The 19,261-nt window shown below is 57.3% G+C and overlaps 1 protein-coding gene across 11 annotated transcripts in view; it reads right to left on the minus strand.

Moving 5' to 3' along the window:
• HSPG2 (heparan sulfate proteoglycan 2) overlaps positions 1–19,261 on the minus strand; it is a 101,863-nt gene that overhangs the window by 32,762 nt on the left and 49,840 nt on the right. For 8 of the 11 annotated variants that reach the window (XM_067723170.1, XM_067723145.1, XM_067723152.1 and 5 more), the window contains 26 exons: positions 18,983–19,146; positions 18,284–18,463; positions 17,992–18,188; positions 17,736–17,883; positions 16,889–17,016; positions 16,456–16,542; positions 16,310–16,368; positions 16,075–16,142; positions 15,025–15,186; positions 14,730–14,906; positions 14,412–14,591; positions 14,177–14,295; positions 13,411–13,522; positions 13,127–13,240; positions 12,903–13,030; positions 12,433–12,519; positions 11,895–11,944; positions 11,484–11,578; positions 11,029–11,169; positions 10,468–10,659; positions 4,757–4,849; positions 4,351–4,431; positions 3,896–4,126; positions 2,106–2,219; positions 558–685; positions 333–419 (listed from right to left, as the gene is read on the minus strand). In XM_067723170.1, the coding sequence (XP_067579271.1) occupies positions 333–419; positions 558–685; positions 2,106–2,219; positions 3,896–4,126; positions 4,351–4,431; positions 4,757–4,849; positions 10,468–10,659; positions 11,029–11,169; positions 11,484–11,578; positions 11,895–11,944; positions 12,433–12,519; positions 12,903–13,030; positions 13,127–13,240; positions 13,411–13,522; positions 14,177–14,295; positions 14,412–14,591; positions 14,730–14,906; positions 15,025–15,186; positions 16,075–16,142; positions 16,310–16,368; positions 16,456–16,542; positions 16,889–17,016; positions 17,736–17,883; positions 17,992–18,188; positions 18,284–18,463; positions 18,983–19,146 (3,322 nt within the window). The remainder of the gene's footprint in view (positions 1–332; positions 420–557; positions 686–2,105; positions 2,220–3,895; positions 4,127–4,350; positions 4,432–4,756; positions 4,850–10,467; positions 10,660–11,028; positions 11,170–11,483; positions 11,579–11,894; positions 11,945–12,432; positions 12,520–12,902; positions 13,031–13,126; positions 13,241–13,410; positions 13,523–14,176; positions 14,296–14,411; positions 14,592–14,729; positions 14,907–15,024; positions 15,187–16,074; positions 16,143–16,309; positions 16,369–16,455; positions 16,543–16,888; positions 17,017–17,735; positions 17,884–17,991; positions 18,189–18,283; positions 18,464–18,982; positions 19,147–19,261) is intronic. The other 3 variants (XM_067723188.1, XM_067723179.1, XM_067723160.1) reach the window with 1 other exon arrangement.

Raw genomic sequence — 19,261 nt, forward strand, 5'->3', positions numbered from 1 at the left:
ACAGGAGTTAGCCAGGAACAGGCGGTTTGAGGATGAAGAATGTTCCATGAAGAGGAAATAGCACATGCAAAGAAATGAACATGAAGAAGTCAAGAAATGAAGCCCAGCTAGAGTATAGAGTTGGGTGTCAGAAGTGGGATGAGACTGAAGAGTGATAAAGCTACCTAAGGAGCTTGGGCTGGTCCCAAGGGCAATGGGGAATCTTGGAAGGGTTTTGAGCAGGGGAGGCACATGATCCTGGTAGGGACCTTTCTGAGCAACATCATCCAGGACTCTCACCTAGGAGTCTACCATATGCCCCTTCCCTTCATCCCTCCTATTTGCAAACTTACTGCTCACAGTACTGGCCAGTGTAGCCAGGTTCACAGGCTGTGCAGCGGTATCCGCCAGCTCCCAGGCTTTCACAGGTGCGGGAGAACCTGGGATAAGAGGCAAAGGTCAGGCCATGGGACGCTCACTCCCCACCCTGTTCCCTCCACTTCTCCCCCAAAAGTCAGTTCAATGCCCTCCACTCCCCAGTGGGAGTTCTTCCTTGAGCCTTGAGCAAGGGCACCCACATGTTCTCTGGGTTGGTCAGTGGGCAGGCACAGGGCTGGCAGTCCTCAGGTGTTCCAGCCGTGGGGTCCCCATAGTAGCCAGGTGCACACAGCTCGCAGAACTCCCCGGCGGCGTTGTGCTGGCATTGCTGCGAGGCACAAGGATGTCAGCTACTTGCTATTTGGCAAAATTTACCAAAAACTGTACAGTTTTGGAATCTCTTGACCTCGAAATTCCATGTTTGTGAGCTTATCTTAAAGAGATAGTCATAGAGGGGCACAATGATTTCACTACAGGATGTTCATCTCAGTGGTGTTTATAAAAGCAAAATGCTGGAAACAAACCATGAAAAAAGAACTGAGAAAATTAAAAAGAGCACGCATCCAAATAGCTATCAAAAAGGATGACACTGATTCCATTTCTCACATTTTTCTACCTAAATACCTGTAATATCAGAGGAAAGTCCCCACGTGAGTATGTGGGGGCAGGGTTTTGGGAATAAGTGCTTCATCGTAAAAACGTGTGTGGGTTTTATGTTTTCCTCCAAAGAGATCCATGTTTCTTTTATTAACGTAGCATATTCCTCATTCCATATTCAGCTTGTGGCTCTGTCAACCCCTGGTCCTTGACCACATACCCTGGACAGCTATACATACACCACTCCGAAAAGTTCAGGTATAAAAAACTACTGAAAGGGCTTCCCTGGTGGCGCAGTGGTTGAGAGTCCGCCTGCCGATGCAGGGGACACGGGTTCGTGCCCCGGTCCGGGAGGATCCCACATGCCGCGGAGCGGCTGGGCCCGTGAGCCATGGCCACTGAGGCTGCGTGTCCGGAGCCTGTGCTCCGCAACGGGAGAGGCCACAACAGTGAGAGGCCCGCGTACGGCAAAAAAACAAAACAAAAAACAAAAAAAAATACTACTGAAATATTCAAAGACGTCATGAACTTGTAAGTGAAAAAAGTTGATCATAAAACACAGTGATCCTATGGTTATTTGTAAAACAAAAGATATACTAATCTGCATAAATATTTGCCTAGAAAAAGAGCAAAAGAGCTCCACAGCCTAACATCGACAGTAATTACCTCCAGATGGTAGGATTTCAGGGAATTTTTACTTTCTTTTTAAGTTATCTCTACAGTCTGATTCTTCTACAGAAAACATGTGTCACTTTGGTGATAAGAAATAGCAGGAACCAAAGTTTTCGTTTCTTTTCTTTTAGGCCATGTCATGCGGCTTGAGGGATCTTAGTTCCCCGACCGGGGACTGAACCCATGCCCGCTGCAGTGGAAGCGTGGAGTCCTAACCACTGGACCGCCAGGGAATTCCCCCAAAGTTGTCTTTATAAGGAAGGATGTTACTCCGTAGTTCTGGCCACCCCACCATGCCTGCAACCCCTCGATGCCCAGACCTGCTGGGCCAGGCGCTTTTCCCCATAGGATGTGCCCCACGACCTTGCCCTGGATCTGGGTCTATCCAAACCAAACCCCTCCCTATCCCACAGCCAGCCCTGACACCCCACCCAGGCCCAGCCAAGCTGACCCCTGCCCTGGCCCCGCTTGCATCTTACCGAGCAGGCCCCGGTCTCTGGGTGGCACAGGTCTGAGTGGCCATTGCATTCGCAGAGCTCACAGTGGCCAAGGTAGAGTCCACTCCCAGTGCGCGTGTAGCCCGGGGCACAGTCCTGGGGGTAGAGGGGAGAGTTGGTCTCCGTCTCCATTGTGGTCCCACCCAGAGACAGCAGACCTAGAACCCGTCTCCTCCATCCCCCCTCCACCATCTAGACTCCCATTGGCTCTTGGCAGGGAAATTCCAGGCCCAGCTCTCCACCCCAGCATTCCCTCTTGGTAGCTCTCCTCCCCCATCGTCACTTTTCCAACACTCCAGAGCTGGGACAGTGTCGCCCCCATCCTGCCTGGCATCTCCAGTCGCTCTGGATATACTGAAATAACAGTTCATTCTTAATGGAGAACCCTTCTCCAGCCCCAGGACTTCAGCCCTGAAAATTCTTCTGGCAGGGTCTTTATTGAAAAACGTAACCCTGAGATGGAAAAAGGGAGTTCAGGAGACCTGGATTTGGAATGAGTCCTCGAAGACCTTTATGACTATGTTTACATTTGCTCAGTAAAGTGAAAGAGGCGGCACCCATATAACCGAGGACGTTTTTACACATCCTAAGTGAGTAATCATGGGTTCTGACAATAATGAATTTCTATTTGTTGCCCCTTCTTTGAAATCTCTCCAGGCCCTCGCTCCCCAACCATTTCAAAGGGATGTTTATAAAGCTGTTTTGCTTCACTGTGGAAAACGTGCACCAAGGATTCTGCTCTCCCCAGGGGTTCTCCTTCAAAACGTGTTAAATTTTATAACCTCAAGGAACGTGAAGTTCATCTATTTGGATTTGAAAGTTCTTGTGGACACAGCAAAGGGGCGCAGATGTAAAGCGGCAGAGATGTGGACTTCCCACTGGGACTTCCTCGGTTGGGTGGGGGGCTAGCTGTTTCCACACTTGACCTCCCTGCCACCCACTTGGCACTGCAGCCCTGCCCCCTTCCCTCGTGCGATCCCCCTTCCCCAGTTCCACATTCATTCATCCAATGTTCACTGGTTGCCTGCTCCGTGCCTAGGGATTCAGCGGTGAACAGTCAGCTCCGGCCCTGCCCTCGTGTTCAGTCTCCAGCTGAACACTGCAAATGTTCTTGGAGTCCCTCCATCTGCCTGCCCTCTCTTCCACCCCCTACCGCCCTTCCCTCCCGACAGGACTCACTGTCTCTCCCCCGCCCCATCCATCTCATTCACTGGGGGCAGAGGAATTTTCCTGGGGTTCAGTTCCGACCCCAGCACTCCCTCAGCAGCTTGGCAGTCCCTGCTGGAGGGAGCCTTGCTCCAGGCCTGAGGAAGCACCCCCCACTCAGCTTTCCAGGGGTGACCCTTCGGCATCGCAGGCTACGTCCCCACACATTCCTCCTTCTGGGCTTCTGCTTCTTCCGCCCTCCCTGCCTAGAACGCTACTCCAGTCCACGCCGTTCACCACGCTGAGGCATTTCCATGCTCTGCGTTGGGCTAACTGTGTCTCTGTCTCCGGCGGGCATCCTAGGAACATGAGCTGGATCTTAACCTCTGCAGAGTGTAGCTATGTGCCCTTGGGTAAGTTGTGCACCCTTCGGCGCCTCGTTTTAAAAAAAAATCTGTTAAAAGGGGACAATTACACATCCCTCAGTGCTGTTGGGGAGAATAAATGAGATGTTGCTGAGTATACTAAAGTTATGACAGTAATCCCAGGTGGCCATGGAAATCCCAGCTGACCGCCTGCTGATCCAGCTGTGTTAGCGCAGAGGCATCTGGGCCGGTCACACTCACCTGGCAGGATGAGCCGACATAGCCCGGGGGGCAGCGGCATTCCTCCACCTCAAGGGCCCGGGGTCCCTCCGAGGGCCCAGGCTGGGCGACCTCCAGGCTGACCGCGCTGATGCTGGCTGCTAGCGGCATCGAGGAGAACGTGGCCCGGACCAGGAGCTCGTCCAGGTCAGCCAGTGCCATCAGGAGGTGCTCCCGGGTGGCTGGCTGCCCATCAGGCCGGCGCCAGAATTCCTGGGTTGGTGGGGGAAGACAGCAGATGAGGGTGAGGGGCGTTGGGCTTTGTGTGCTGTTTCTGCAGTGCCCCCAGCCCCAACACCTGCCTTCCAGGCACTGGCCAAGGACTGTTAGCTGAGGATGGGGGGAGTGAGAGGCAGTGTAGCTGGCGTCAAAGCCAGGCTCCAAAGCAGGGTGGAGGGTGCAGAGGGTCAGACATGGTGTGGCCGAGTGCCTCTCACCTCTCGGAAAATGATCTCGTAGCTCTTCCTCTCCGGGCCCTGCAGTGCCGGCTGGGAGGCCACCAGCATGATGTTGTTGCCCTGGGGAGACACGAGTGGGCTTGGGAGGGGAACTGAGGGGCTCTCGGGGATAGTGGGCTCCTCTCCCAATCCCAGTCTCCTACCTCTCCAATCTCCCAAGCTCACGTACCCAAAGGAGTCAGGTACATGCCCACTACCCCATCTTCCAGCAGCTGGGCCTCTGCCTACATAGTGTCCAAACAGATGGTGGGGCGGGGGCATGGGCCTAACTAGTGGGTGGGTGCCAGGCCAGCTGAGTGCTGGACGGAAAGGAAAGAAACACTGAGGGTACCCCCAGCCTCCACCTTCCCCTTTTGCCCACTCGGTGTGGAATCCACGTGCTCACCGTGACCTGGACATCAGGGTCAGACAGCGGGCTGCCCTGGGCCCCCGCTGTGTAGGAGAGGGTGTACCGCAGCTTTCCGCCATAGGCTGCCACCTGCAAGAGGCAAGCCCTGCAGTCACAACCTGACTCTGCCCTCCTCTGGGGTGTGTGCGACCAGAGAGGTGAGGGGGCGGAGTCTCTGGAGGCCTTTCTGCACCCGTGCTGTCCTCCCCACCCAACCGGAGGCCGGTGGTTGCCTAAGTGACAGGACATCTATCAGTTCCTTCACAGTCTCAGACCTGGTGGCAGTGACCCTGAGAAGCCTCTATTCTGCTTTATGGGGTTCCCCATTGTCTCACGATCCCAGCAAACAAGCTCCAAGTCCCTTCCGTTAAAGGAATTTCCCATAAAGCAGACAGGGGTAATGACCGTGACCACCACAGGGAGGTTGCAGAAGGTTCAAAAGTTCTCAGCCACGGCGGGGGCAAGGGGATGCTGCAAGTTGCCCCTCAGAACTCTTGCCTCCTGGGGAGGGGGTTTTTGTTTGTTTGCTCAGAGTCCATTTTCCCCGTTGTTTTGAAAACTGTAGTCCTGGTTTCCTTTAAAGGAAACTATGTTCTACAGGCAGCCTGTGTGGTTTGAGGGGCCCGGCCCCTCCTCCTCTAAAGTGGAGACGTGAGCCAGGTCTGGCCAGTCTGCACATTCCACCACTCCCCGTCTCTGCTCCAGCAGGGATGAACATGTGAACCTGGTACTTCTGCCCTTTCTACCGCAACAGAAAAACCCCCTTTACTAGTCAGATTGGAAGCTGGAGAATGATGCCAGCTGAGATAAAGTCCTAATGAGCTCCTGGATCGAGCCATGCCTGATACCAGCTATCTTTGGGCTTTGTACTTTCATGAGCCAATAGATTCTTCGTTGCGGGCAAGCCAGCTGGACTCGGGTTTCCTATTGCTCACAACTGGAAGAGCCTTATGTTTGCTGCTGGGGGCTTCCACCTGGGCAGCCAAGGCCCCAGCTCTGCCCCACAGGACTCTCCTTTCTCTCTGCCGCTAGGGCAGTTGTTCAGGTCAATACCACACTGCGTCAGGCCTAGCCCATTTGCTCATTTGTGATCATTCAGTTGGTGAGCATTTATTAAACACCTACTGATGACATGCCAGGCTCTGGGCTACACAGGCCCTGAGGATGTTCTCCACAAGCTCAGGGCGAGGTAAGGAATTTAGGGGCATAACCAGATAACCAAGAAACAGCTGGTTTCCCGTTTTCTTTGGATGCCAGCAAGTTCATCGCCATGTCTAGGACCAAGCTGCAGGTGTGTACAGCAGGGTGGCTACGGGAGCAGACCCTGCAGTCTAAGACTGGGGTTCAAGTCCAGCTCTATTGGCTGGACAGCCTTGAGCAAGTCACTTAACTTCTCTGAGCCCAACTTTCCTCCTATGGAAATGGGAATAAAAATAATACCTACCTTGAAAGGTAGTATGAGGATTAAGTAATGCAGGCCACGTAAAACCCTGCACTCAGCACAGGGCCTGCTGAGCACACAGCCTCAATGCTTGCTAACTCCCCTCAATGCGCCCAGCTCCACGTTGGCTCCAGCAAGCTTCCTACCTTCATTTCCCCCTGAACAAGACTGTCTTGTCTGCTTCTCTGAATGTTATTTTATTGCATATTGTGTGTATTCTTAAGAGGCACTCTACATCATTTCTGGAACAATACTAGTACAAATGCAATACTAATACTAATAATGACAATGATGATGATGGTGATTCTGACATGACAGGAATGATAATCAGAGTAACATTGAACTCTGGGAGGCCAGGGTCTTATTCTGCCCATATACAGTACAGCAAACAGTAAGTACTTAATGCTTCTTGAATGAATGAATGCAGTCCCAAGAGCTAGGTCAGTGATCTGGATACAGGGTAAAGGGAAACCAAAGAAGAGGTGCCTTACCTCCCAGTTAAGACAGTCTTTCTGCCAGGGGACTGTGGCTCGCTGAAGGGTAAGGGCTGAGCTGGGTTTGATCTCAGCCCTACTTTGACCTGAACGTGGGACCGCTCTCTGGGCCTTGGTCTACCCATTTGTGTCATAAAAGGTTTTGACAAAGGGCCCTCTGATATTTTAGGATTTGATGACACCCCTATTCCCCCACCCCCCCCAAATCCTTGTTACCTTGTTCCCCAGGAAGGCTTTGGGCAGCTGCCAATAATAGAGGCTTTCAGGAAGCAGAGAGAAGCCTTTGTAGGAGAGAGAGAACTAGGACAGAAGGACAGGTGGTGAGAGTGGATCGAACAGGTCAGGGGCCAAAAGGTCAGAGATGGTCCCGACGCGGGTGAGAACAGACCCCAGAGGGAGACCCAGGAGGGCAGAGGGATAGAAACCCCACCCCCAGCCCCACAGCTCAGGTCCTGGCCCAGCTCTTTGGACAACTTGCTCCCCTGTCTAGACCCAGACACCCCAACTGCTCTCGCTGGCCGTGGTTTGGGTCGGTGTCTCCTCACATCTGGTGCTATGCCCCTTGTGGATCCCACGATGATTTACGGGGCACACCAGAGAACATTTTAAAATTTAGTGGCTATTTTGGGACTACCCTGGTGGCACAGTGGTTAAGAATCCACCTGTCAATGCAGGGGACACGGGTTCAGTCCCTGGTCGGGGAAGATCCCACATGCCGCGGAGCAACTAAGGCTGTGCGCCACAACTACTGAGCCCGTGCTCTAGGGTCCAAGAGCCACAACTCCTGAGCCCGTGTGCCACAACTACTGAAGCCCACGCGCCTAGAGCCCGTGCTCTGCAAGAGAAGCCACTGTCATGAGAAGCCTGCGCACGGCAATGAAGAGTCCCCCCCCGCTCATCGCAACTAGAGAAAGCCCGCGTGCAGCAACAAAGACCCAACGCAGCCATAAATAAATTAACAAATAAATAAATGAAATTTAGTGGCTATTTTAATGTGTATTTAAAAATGTAAAACCAGCATAATTGAGTTGGTATATGATTGGCTGAAAGAAAAAACTGGAGTAAATAACTGTCCAAGTGGTGTGCAGAAATGGCAGAATTTGTGAAATTGGTTCAGAAAAAACTGAAGTCTAGAAAACACGATGGGTGTGGGGGGGTGTCCCTTGGTGGGTGCTTTGGCACATACCTGAGAGCCTGCTGAGGAAGACAGAGAAGCAGAGGAGGAGGGGGAGGGGGAGGGGGAGAGCAGAGCTGCTTGCAGAGCAGCTGCCGGCTGGGGATGGGGCGAGAGCCCCTGGGGAGGGGCCTGGGGGTGGGCAGCAAAGCTGGAAAGGAGCTGCCAGATCTCAGCATCCATCCGCCTCTGGGCCTCATCCACCTGGGGGACCGAGAGAGGGAGGACAGAGGAAAGGAGCAGAAGGACAGAAAGGACACCATGAGGCTCTGCCTGCCCCCAGGTCGTGCCAGGCCCAACCAGCCGCCCACGCCTGTGCTATCTGTTCACAAGTGCCGATGCCTGACGCTCTGGCCTTTGCACCTGCTGCCCTTTTGCTCCCCGTGAGACTGGTGGAGCTCCCTGGAATGGGCCCGGACTACGGGGAGAAGCTCATAGAGTGGGTGCCCCTGGTAAGAGAGGGGCAGACAGTTCCGCCCAAGCTCAGGCTAGAGGGGCTGGAGGCAGCCCCAGGGGCATATATGGTGCTGAGACGGCTCCTTGGGCCTCACATTCCGTGCATGCCCATGGTACCAGCCCAAGCCACTCACAGCTCTGTAATGCTTCCCAAGGGCAACACTGGAGTGGTCCGGGCATCAGGTTGGGGCCTGGCCTGGCCTGGGGGAAAATAACCCAGGAAGGCCAGGGCCTCAGCCCCAAGCTCCTACTTGGACTGTGCTCTCTGGTTGCTTCCCTGGGGCCCTTAGACACAGGCTGTCCCCAGCCAGGCCTTGGCTGTCCCCTGTGACAGCCACTGTGTCCGGCCCTTGCCCTGTGGGGGCCCCATGATCCTCCCAGCAGCCACAGCTGCCTGCACCTGCTCCTCTGAGAGGGACGTGCAGTTCTGATAGGTAGAGGGCACAGGCCAGCTCAGACCCTCCCAGAGCCCCAGAGCTGGAGCCCTGGGTGTCCTCTCCCCGTGGATATGGTGGCCAGAAAGGCCCACGCGGACTGGGGAGAAAGACGCATGCTCCCCTCTCCAGGCTGGCACACAGGGTTAACTCCAGGCCGTGGAGGGCCATACACACACAGATGGTTAATGGAGGCTGCTTGGGAGACAGCGCAGGGGTAACCTGGTGGGCCAGGTATAGTCATGTGGTTTAGCATCAAGTTAGCTTCCTGGCTAACTCAGCCACCACTCTGGCCACAGACAGTTGGCACCAGGACCAGACCACACAGCAGATGAGGCACACACCCCTCCTGGTTCTAAGTCCTGCTATCACAGGGCTTGGGCACAGCAGTGCCCTGACCGTGCGCCATCGGTCACGACCTGGGTCCACGTGGACCCATATTGCCCGGGGCGCTGGGCATCTCCCCACGCAGGGCTGTGGGCATCCAAGAACACACCATGCCCACGTCACATCAGTTTCACACCACTCAGATTGCGGGCCTACCTGGTGAGCCTGTCGCGTCCGCGCAAAATATGCCTCCCTCTGTGGGGCACAGGGAAATGCCAGGAGAGGGAGTCAGAGAGACAGAGAGAAAGGTCTGGAGCTGCAGGGCAGTAGGGAGGAAGACACGGAGGCCAGGAGAGGAGGAGAAAAGGCAGCCAGCCCTGGGAGGAGGCTGGGATACGTGGGTCTGTCCAAGGAACAGGGACAGGGCAGCCTTGAACACCCCCTCCTAAGTGTCCCTGACCCTCCTGGGGCCCTGGGCGTGGGGACACATCTGCTTGAACGCCGGCCTCAGCCAGCAGGCGATGCCTGTACCAAGACCCACTTTCGCTGGGTGCCCCCAGGTGGCTCTGACCACTCACAGAACCCATTTGGGCGGCCGTCCTGGAGTCCAGCCCAAGACCCTGCGTCCCACCGTGCCACTAACACCATCGCCCCATCACCTCCGCGCTAGACCATGACACTGGAGGAGCAAAGACTCTGACTAGTGTAGTATTTAAGGGTGGCCTCTGACCTGGCTGGAATCCCAGCATTGCCACCTTCAGGCTGTGGGAGCCCAGGCAAGTCACCTAACCTCTCTCACCTCAGTCTTCTCACTTACGCAACAAGGCAGTAGTTGTACTTAGCTCATACAGTTGTGATTTATGACATGTAAAAGTGCTTGCAACAGTGCCCAGCACAGAGTAAGAGATCAGTAAATATGACCTCTAATAAGAATTACCCAACACCAAGCACAGGGTTGACAGCACAGAGGGAATTCCATGTGTGAGCAAATGAATGAAACTGAAACTGTGTCTCACTTGTCCTTGTGTTTCCAGGGCCTCGCTCAGGACCTGTTTGTTGACTAACTGCGCGAAAGCTAATAATCATTAACAGGCGAGCACTTATTATGCGCCAGGCATGAGCTCTAATCCTCCGAACTGCTTCGGAGCTGAGGTTTATCAAAAGGCAGCCAGCTGGGAAGCGGCAGGGCTGGGTTTAGACCGAGGCCTATATGACCCCAAAGGCTGCACGCTTAACCATGACATGGCTGATGCCTCCCTGCCAGCCCAAACTGCTCTGAGGTCAACTCGTGTCTGAGTCCCTGCTGGCCCCAGGGCTTGGCAGGGGCCTGGCTCAGAGCTGGCGATCAGGCAGGGTCTGCCAGGCCCTGCTGCATGTCACACCTTGTCTCCCTGGTATGTCTCCGGCAGCTGCCAGTAGAAGGACTCGTGGCCAAGGTTAGCGAAGTTGCCAAAAGTAAGCTGGGCACCCTCGGGCACCGGTTCCACGGTGAAGCCTCCTGTCAGGTGGCTGTTCCGCTGTGGGTTCACCAGGGTGAAGCCTTGGAAGTCCCCAGGGGCAAAGTGGGTGGAGATCTAGCAGCAGAAGGACAAGGGTCAGCCTGGGCACTGGGGCAGGCACCTTGGTCAGGGAGGGGCGGGGATGGGCATTAGAGTGGGGAACGGGGGGATGGTGAGACCAGGGCTAGGACAGAAATAATGGGGAAATGGAGAGGACATTTGGGGGAAGGAGGGGGTTGGGGTCAGTGATGACATAAGCAATAATGGGGTCATGGGGAGGGCATTAGGGGCGGGGGCGAGGGTTGCTGGGATCTGTGCTTACACGGGCAGTGACGGAGGCATGGGGATGTCACTGGGCTAGGCTTCTCACCTGCCCTGCCCTAGTGATGAGCCAGGAGAGGCCGGCAGCAGGCCCCGGTGCCGGGGCAGTGTAGGGGCTCTTACCAGGTGGCGTGTGTAGGAAGAGCTGGTGCACTGCTGGGTGACGCCCATGCAGAAGCAGGGCAGGCAGCCAACAGGGTTGCTGGCGCTCAGGTGAAAGTGGTGGGGCCGGCAATAGCTGCAGGTGAGGCCTTCCACCTGGGCCTGGAGGATGGGTAGAAAGGTGGGAGCGGGGAGCTTGGATGGCTCTCTTGCACCTTCAGCAGCCTTTGAGGCCAGGCTTCCCAGCCACTTCCAGCAGTTCTGGGGAGCCCCTGCTGCCCCCATGCCTAGGCCCCAGCTCCCATCAGATGCTGCCTGACTTCCCACGAGGCCCCGAGCAGTAGGGCAGAGATGCGTCCTGCGAGGAAGGGTGGCGGGGGCGTAGGGACAGCCCTGAGGGTATGGTGACAGGGAAGGCCTGGCAACCGCTGTGGCTGCGGTTCAGGGCCTCGTGGAGGGCAGGGGTTTGTACTAACCTTGCACTGGCATTGTCCAGCAGAGTCACACTGGTCGCTGACGCTGCCCTGGGGGTCACAGCCACAGCCGGTCGGCTCTGGCAACTGGCCATCTCCTGAGGTAGAGGGAAGGCACAGCTGGAACCCCAAACCTGCCACCGAGCATCCCCATTTTCACCACCCTCTGGGCATCTAACTCGCCACCTGAGAGAGGAAGTGTTTGCTTCTGAACACCTACCACGCCCAGGCATCATACACATTCACAGCAGCTCTCTGGGGTACGTGGGCCTTTTACTGCCCCCGCTTTACAGATAAAGAAGCAGAGGCTCAGAAAGGTAAGTCACTTGCCACAGGTTGAAGGAGAACAAAGGCTCTGTCCTAGCTCCACCCCTAGGGTAGCCCGATCCCAAAAGCCTCCCCAACCGGACTCACTTCGACAAGGCTGGCCCTGGCTGGGGTTGCCATAGTAACCTGGGGCACACCTGTGGTGAGAGAAAGCACTGGGTGAATGGAGGGAAGAACCAGAGAATCCGGGACTGTGCTGGGGGCCCCCGTATTGGACTCAATGACCTCAGAGTGCTGGAAGGAAACTGTTAGCCTAACTCACCCATTTCACAGATGGGGAAATAGGTGGGAGAAGAAGGGCAGGGACATGCCCAGCATGGTCAGTCCTCAAACCCAGGACTTTCAGCAAGATTGAGGGGTTTTCTGGGAAGATTCTGGCCTGGTTGGGGCAGGGGAGCAGGGGGTGTTGGGAGTTGGGGGTAAACTGCAGGCCCAGATCTCTGAGGGCCTCGAATGCCAGGCTAAAGGTTTAGGCTTTTGGGTAAAGGAGGTGATTGTCTTCTGGGGGCCTTTGTGAGGCAGAGTGGGCGGATTCTGGTTCCTTCTGGTCAGGAGGGCTGGGCCTAACCTGACTCCAGGGGCAGGCCCTCCTGCATGCTCCCCACCCTGCCCGCACCTGCCTCACCTCTCACAATGACGCCCGCTGTGGCCTGGGGAACACGCATCACAGGTGGGGTGGCCATCTGTGTCCAGAAAGCAAGTGTGGGTGGCTCTGTGGGTGTGGGGGGCAAATTTCCAGTTAGAAGGTCAGCAGCTCTTCTTTTAGGACCAGGGCAGGAGGGAGAGGAGGAGCGGGCATGTGAGTTAACGTGTCCTGAGTGCCAGCTACATGCCAGGCTCCGTGCTAAGAGTTCCATGGCATCATCTCATGCTCACACCAGGGGCCAAGGTGGAGGTACGTCATTATCGCCATTTCACAGATGAAGAAATTGAGGCCCAGAGAGAGAAGTGTATCTTATACAAAGTGACACCTTGAGGAAGTGGTGAGGCCACGATTTAACCACTGCCTCTCAGAAGGGTCTGGGAAGAAGGGAATCTGGGACAGGGCAATGGACGTTTCAGGAAAGGGCAGGTACAGGCAGGGACTGGACGCACTGGCCAGCAGCGGGGGCTCCATGACAGGGGCATGGCTGGCAGTCTTGTGGTGTCCCATGCTGGGCATCCCCATAATATCCGGGCTGGCACTGCTCACACCGGGGGCCTTCTGTGTGGTGCTGGCAGCCCTGCGGTGGGGGGGGGGGGGGGTAGAACGTGGGTTGAGGCTGAGCCCCTGGAGGCCACAGATCCCTGGGGTAGGAAAGAAGGAGGGTGGGACTCACCTGGCAGGAACCTGTTTCGGGCTCACAGACCTCTGTGTGGCCATGGCAGCTGCAACGTTCACAGGTGCCCAGGTAGAGGCCGCTGGGCATGCGTGTATAGCCTGTGTCACAGTCCTGGGGGCAGGAAGATGATGGTGGAGGGACTTCCTCAGCAGGGGCCATTCTGGGAAGGGACCACTGGATGGCTGGGGTGGGCTTGGGGAGGTGGGAGAGCTAAAGGAGGAGGAGCCAGCAAGCACCGTGGAGGGAGCTGGCTGGACAGGTGGGTGGGGCCCAGGGCTCACCTGGCAGGATGGGCCACGGTACCCAGGTGGGCAGGTACACTGCTCCACTTCCAGTGCAGGGTCCTGGCCGGTGTCCTCAGGCACAGCCACATCCATGCTGATGCCAGAGACCCTGGGTGTGGCAAGACCCACTGTGAATGAGCGCACGCTGGGCCTGGCACCCCTGGAGCCCTACACACCATCACCTCGTTAATCCTCCCAGCAGCCCTGCTGTGATGCTCCTGGGGCCCCGTCCAGCTCCCTGACTGGGCGTCCATGCCCCAGCAGCTGCAAGGGCTGTGGTGAAAGGCTTATACCTGTAACTTCCTCCAGGGAATGAGCATTCCTTGCCAGGAGAGGTCACACTGTCCCACTCCCTTGGGGTGACCAATGACAGACTGACCCAGGGTCCAAAGTCCCTCTGCCTCAAGGCAGGATGACTCTGCAGGGCTCCATGGGGATGAGACCGAGGCTGGTCTTCACCTGACACCGCTTCCTTGCCTGGCCACTTCTCCCTCCTGTGTCCCTCCCTCCCAGGTTCTCCTTGTCAATCACGGGCACCCAAATCCCCATCTCAGCCTTTGCTTCTTGGGGACCCGATCTAAGACAAGCCTTCTGAGGGAGGTACTGTTATCATCTCCATTTTACAGATGGGGAAGATGAGGCACAAGAAGCCCACAGAGCCAGAAAGCAGCAGAGCTGGCAGTCTGGGTGCACCACGTCGCACCGCTTAGCCTGGCGCCACCCCCAAGTCCCCTCCGGTCCTCCCGCCCCGGGCCCCAGACACCTGCTCTCCGCTGGCCGCTGGGTGTAGGATGCCTGGATCAGGAGGGTGTCGATGCCCGCCAGTGCCATCAGCAGGTGCTCCCGCGTGGCCGGCTGCCCGTCAGGCCGCTGCCATGCTTGCTGCCGAGGAAAGAGCTTATGGGCTGCAACCCCTGACAGCCTGACACCTGAGTGAGAGGGGCAGGGGGCCTGCCCGCCCCCCCCCCCCGGGGGTCTCCTGGGATGGCGTTGCTCACTTCTCGGAAGGGCACGGTGAAGGTGCTGGGCTGGCCGGGGCTAGGCTCCTGGGAAGTGTGGTGCTCCAAGATAATGTTATTGCCCTGCAGGACCACCAGCGGCTGCCTGTGCAGCGCCGCGGAGCCAGGCTGGGGCCGCTGGGTCACTGTAAAGCGCAGCTCTCCGCCATAGGAGGTCACCTGGGACACAAGGCAGACAGGTGCTCAGCTGGGGCCCCCACCGTCGGGCCCTGCCACTGCTCCGGCCACCTCCTCCGCCTCTTCTCCAAAGGTACCATGCTGCCTGGAATTCCCTTTCTCTTCCCACCCCCCACCCACCTTGTCCCCCAGGAAGCGTGAAGGGAGGCTCCAGAAGTAGGGCCCAGACGGGAGGCTGTGGAAGGAGGAGAAGACCAGTTCCCCGGGCATGGGTGATGAGATGCCCTCGCTGGTGTTGTGGGTGCCCGCGGCGTTGGTCAGGCTGAACGGAGTGGGCTCCTCAGAGGCCCCCAGCACCTGGGGGGGGGGAGAAGAGGCCGGGATGGGGCCGTGGCCTGTGACTGGCCCTTGGTCCACCCAGCCCTGGGCTTGGCGGTCCCGCCAGTCTGCCAAACCACCCGCCTCGTGTAGGTACCTGTGCGCGGCTCCAGGAGGAGCTGGTGCACTGGCGACTGACGCCCATGCAGAAGCACTTGAGGCAGCCGTCAGGGTTGCGGGTGCTCAGGTGGAAAGAGCCAGCGACACACTCGTTGCACAGGCGCCCCACCACGTTGCTCTGCAGGCACAGAGCTGGGAGCTGCAGGGTGGCCCACAGGAGGGGCTGCCTGGAGCTTCCGGTCCAATCCACCCATATTCTAGATGGGAACCCAAGGCCAGAGGGAGCCGTGAAAAGAGCACACGTATGAGGGTGGCCACCATGTGAACAATAATTCCTCATTAACGGGAGCTTATACAACCAATCGTTTTTCTCTTTTCTCTTTGGTTGCTAGGGGGCTCACGAATAAATTTTCGACTTGAAATATAGCAACGTGGTCAGAATAATTACTGCTACTATGAATGGAGTGTTTCATGAACTGTGCTAGTTTCTATTCAACCAGCACCTCATTTAACTCCTCTAAGTCCCTTGAGAGGGATGTGACATCTCCATGCTTCACACGAGGAAACTGAGGCTCAGGAATGGGAAATGATTTACACAGGGTTCCTCAGCTTGCTAATCCACTCTGGGATGTAACATCAGGAATGCCTGATTCCAAAATCTGCCCAGTTCTTTTTTCTGCAGACACTTGATGCTCCCACCCTCAATGCAAACCATTTCCCTCCTCTGAGCCCCCATCTCCTCATCTGTGAATGGGTGATGCTACTAGCTACACCATTGTGTCAATGTGGAATGAAAGCACGGTTAAAGCAAAGGTACAGTACAGCTGTAACGGTCACACAAAGAATGACTAGCAAAGGACCTGAGACTTGAACCCAGGTCACCTGCCACCCCAAACCAGTGCTCCTTCCTGATGCCGGGTCACCTCTCGTGAAGGGGAAGACGAGCCCACCAGGCCCATCCGCCTGCAGCTAGGTGACCACCCACTGGCCAAGGAGCGACGGAGAGCATGGAGCCTCCTTCCTCCCTCGCCCAGCTGTGTGCTGGGACCCAAGGCCCCTGGGGTGGGGGAGGGCAGGGCACGCGTACCTTACAGAGGCAGGCCTCCCCAGAGGTCCCCGTGCTGCCTCGCTCATCACAGCGCACGATCTGCTGGTCTGGAGACACAAAGTAGGTATGGGCGGGCAAGATGGGAGTGGGATGGACATAATCTGGACAGAGTGGGGCGGCTCTCCAAGGATCATGGGGTTCGTGCTGGACTCGGGGACTGGGGCCTGGTGGGCAGCCCGGGGAGGTGCCAGGGGATGGTGGCTGCGGTACTCACTGGTGGGCCTGCACTTCCCGCCGGGCTGGATGGGGTTGCCCTCATATCCGGGGGCACAGCTGGGGGAGAGAGAGGGTTGTCAACGGCACTCCCATGCCCCCACCCACGATGGCCTGTTTCTCCCGCCCCCACCGGCTCTCCCTCACCTCTCACAGCGGCGGCCCGTGTAGCCTGGGGCACACGCATCACACGTGGCTTGGCCATCCGTGTCCAGGAAGCAGGTATCTGAGAACCTGTGGGTACCAAGCAGACAGGACATGGGGCAGGGCTGCGATGATGGGCCAGGCGAGGGCTTACAGTCCCACTCTGGGAATGACTGCTGTCCACAGGGACACAGCAGGCTATGAAGCCCACCTGCTCTTGGTCTGCAGCCTCATAGCAACACTAGGAAGACAGATGGGCCCATTGTATGGAAAAGGAAGCAGGCCTGGAGAGGTCAAGGGACCTAGTATAATTTAGCGACCAGGTGAAGATTTGCACCCAGGCAGGTCTCCCATCTCCCTGCCCAGAGGATGCCCCTAGCCTGCAGCACTCCCCACTCCCTCAGCCCTATGTGCCCCCTCTCGAGCTGGGTCTGACCTGCGGGAGGCGTCGATGTATGGGCAAGGGCAGGGCCGGCAGGCAGTGGCTGTGGCCTTGGTGGCGTCACCAAAGAAGCCGGCCTTGCATTTGTCGCACTGTGGCCCCTCTGTGCTGTGCTGGCAGTTCTGGGAGGAAGGGGAGGCGGTGGTTCAGGTTCTACAGAGCAGCCCTCTGACCCCAGCGTGAGGCCACGTTGGAACAGATGGGCTCCTTGAGGGGGGCCTTTGAGGCTAGCTGGATCAGCCCCTCCCATCATGCTGGAACTACCCCACAGCTTTGCAGACAGGGGAGCACCCGGCTCCATCCTGACGGGGAGCTCACCACCTCACGTGGCAGCCTGTCCCACAGAAGGTTCCAAACGCCTGCTTTGTACTGACCTAAACCCACATTCTTCTTCCAGTCTGCACCCACTGGCTAGTTTTGCCTTCTGTAGGCCGTTCCTTCTACCCCTGACAGCTCTTCAGGGATTTGGAGAGAACAGTTTTTCCCTGCTTGAGGCTTCTTTCTGTCAGCTCTACAATCCCAGCTCCCTCCACCATTCCTAAGACATAATGTATGATTTATAGGCTCCTTCCTCTTAGGAATGCCCTGCTGAGGGCCATGCTTTACACAGTACTCTCCAGGATCGGTCTGACCAAGGTGGAAGAGAGTAGCTCTTTCACCTCTCCTATCTGGACACAATATCTCTGTTAACGTATCCACAGGTCATGATGGCTTGGGTGGCAGCCATGGCAGTCACTCTGGAGGCTTGTGCTAAGCTCTGGGTACAAGGAAGCCTCAGCCTGAACCTCCCACTGAACCCTTGCCCCTAGCCAGGATCCAAGTGCCAGCTGGCATGACTCACCAGGCAGTGGCCATACACAGGGTCACAGGAGCTGGCATGGCCATTGCAGTTGCAGCCAGAGCAGGTGCCCAGGTAGGGCCCACCAGGCACCCGGGTGAAGTGGGCATCACAGCTCTCACAGGACAAGCCGGAATAGCCAATGGGGCATCTGTGGGGACAGGACCAAGACAGTGGCTGCAAGAACCATGAGGCCTTGCTGTTTCTCCCCTATCTTTGCCAGGGTCCCTGTGGTCCCCGGCCCTGCCGGGTCAGGCACCTGCACTCCTCTACGCTGTGGGCGCGGCCATGGCTGGTAGCGTGGGTGACAGTTGTATCCATGGAGATGTCACTCAGCCCCACGCTGGCCATCTTGGCGTTGTACACTGTCTGGATGAGCACAGCTTCCAGGCTCTGCAGCACCTGCAACATCTCCGCTCGCTGCACTGGCCGGCCAGACTCATGGACCCAGTGCTCCTGGGTGTGGACAAAGGTGGGAGGGGTCATGCATCAGCACCTGCCCAGCCTGTACCTCCTTCACCGCCAGCCCTGAGGGATCAGGCCCCACACACCTCAGAGAAGTGGACTTGGCGCAGGTTCACAGAACCGGGCTGGGTGGGTGTGTGGCCTCGGGACAGCAGGCGATGTCCGGCGCCCACCAGGACCACGTCTGGCCGCTGCACTGGCTCCAGCATGCCACGTGCCAGCTCATAGCGCACCTTGTAGCGCAGGGAGCCACCGTAGGAGTCCACCTGGCCGAGATAGGGCAGATCAGGGCTGGGCCAGTCATGGGCACGCTTGATTCCCACTGTGTGTCCACTCGTTCCCCTCCTCCCTCACTCTGCATAGCCGGTACTGCGTGTCCAGCATGGAGCTGGGCACAGGGAAGCAGAGATGGGTGCGACTTGGGTTCTGCCTTGGGGATGCTCAGTCCAATTTGGGGGAGGAGTCTGATAATACTGTGTAAAAGGTGCCCAGGGAGGCCGGAGGAGGGCACTGGGCCCAGCTCAGACGTGGCGAGTGATCCGAGAGGGCTTTCCAACAGCTGAGTCAGCATTCCTTCCAACCTGACAACGGCAGGCCTGACCCTGCCCTGAATGAATGAGCCGCTGCCCACGGGGGGCTGCGCTGGGGCAAGACAACATGTCTCCCAGAGCAAAGACTGCCCTGCTGCCCCCCAGCTTCAGAGGGAGCGGAGCCCAGGCAGGTTCTGGGCATGTGCAGCAGGGCTCGGCCACCTCCCCATCCAGGGCAGCAGCCCAGCCTGTCACCTTGTTGCCCAGGAACTGCTCAGGCAGAGCCCAGAAAGAGTCATGGACCAGGAAGCGTCGGGACAAGTCGACCAGCTGGAACTCCTGCAGAGCGGTGTCGATCTGCAGCTGGGTGGAGGAGAGGGGCGGCATGCCAGGCTGCGTGGGCGTCGTCACATTCACGCCTGGGTGGCAAAGGGGAGGGGTGAGGGCCATGCATGTTCTGGCCTGAGATAGCCCCCTTGAGGGGCTGTAACCCAGAGAGATGGGAAAGTTTTGGGAGAAGTGTGATTTAGAGAG

This window comes from Pseudorca crassidens, chromosome 2 (assembly GCF_039906515.1).
Source record: "Pseudorca crassidens isolate mPseCra1 chromosome 2, mPseCra1.hap1, whole genome shotgun sequence".
NCBI lineage: Eukaryota > Metazoa > Chordata > Mammalia > Artiodactyla > Delphinidae > Pseudorca > Pseudorca crassidens.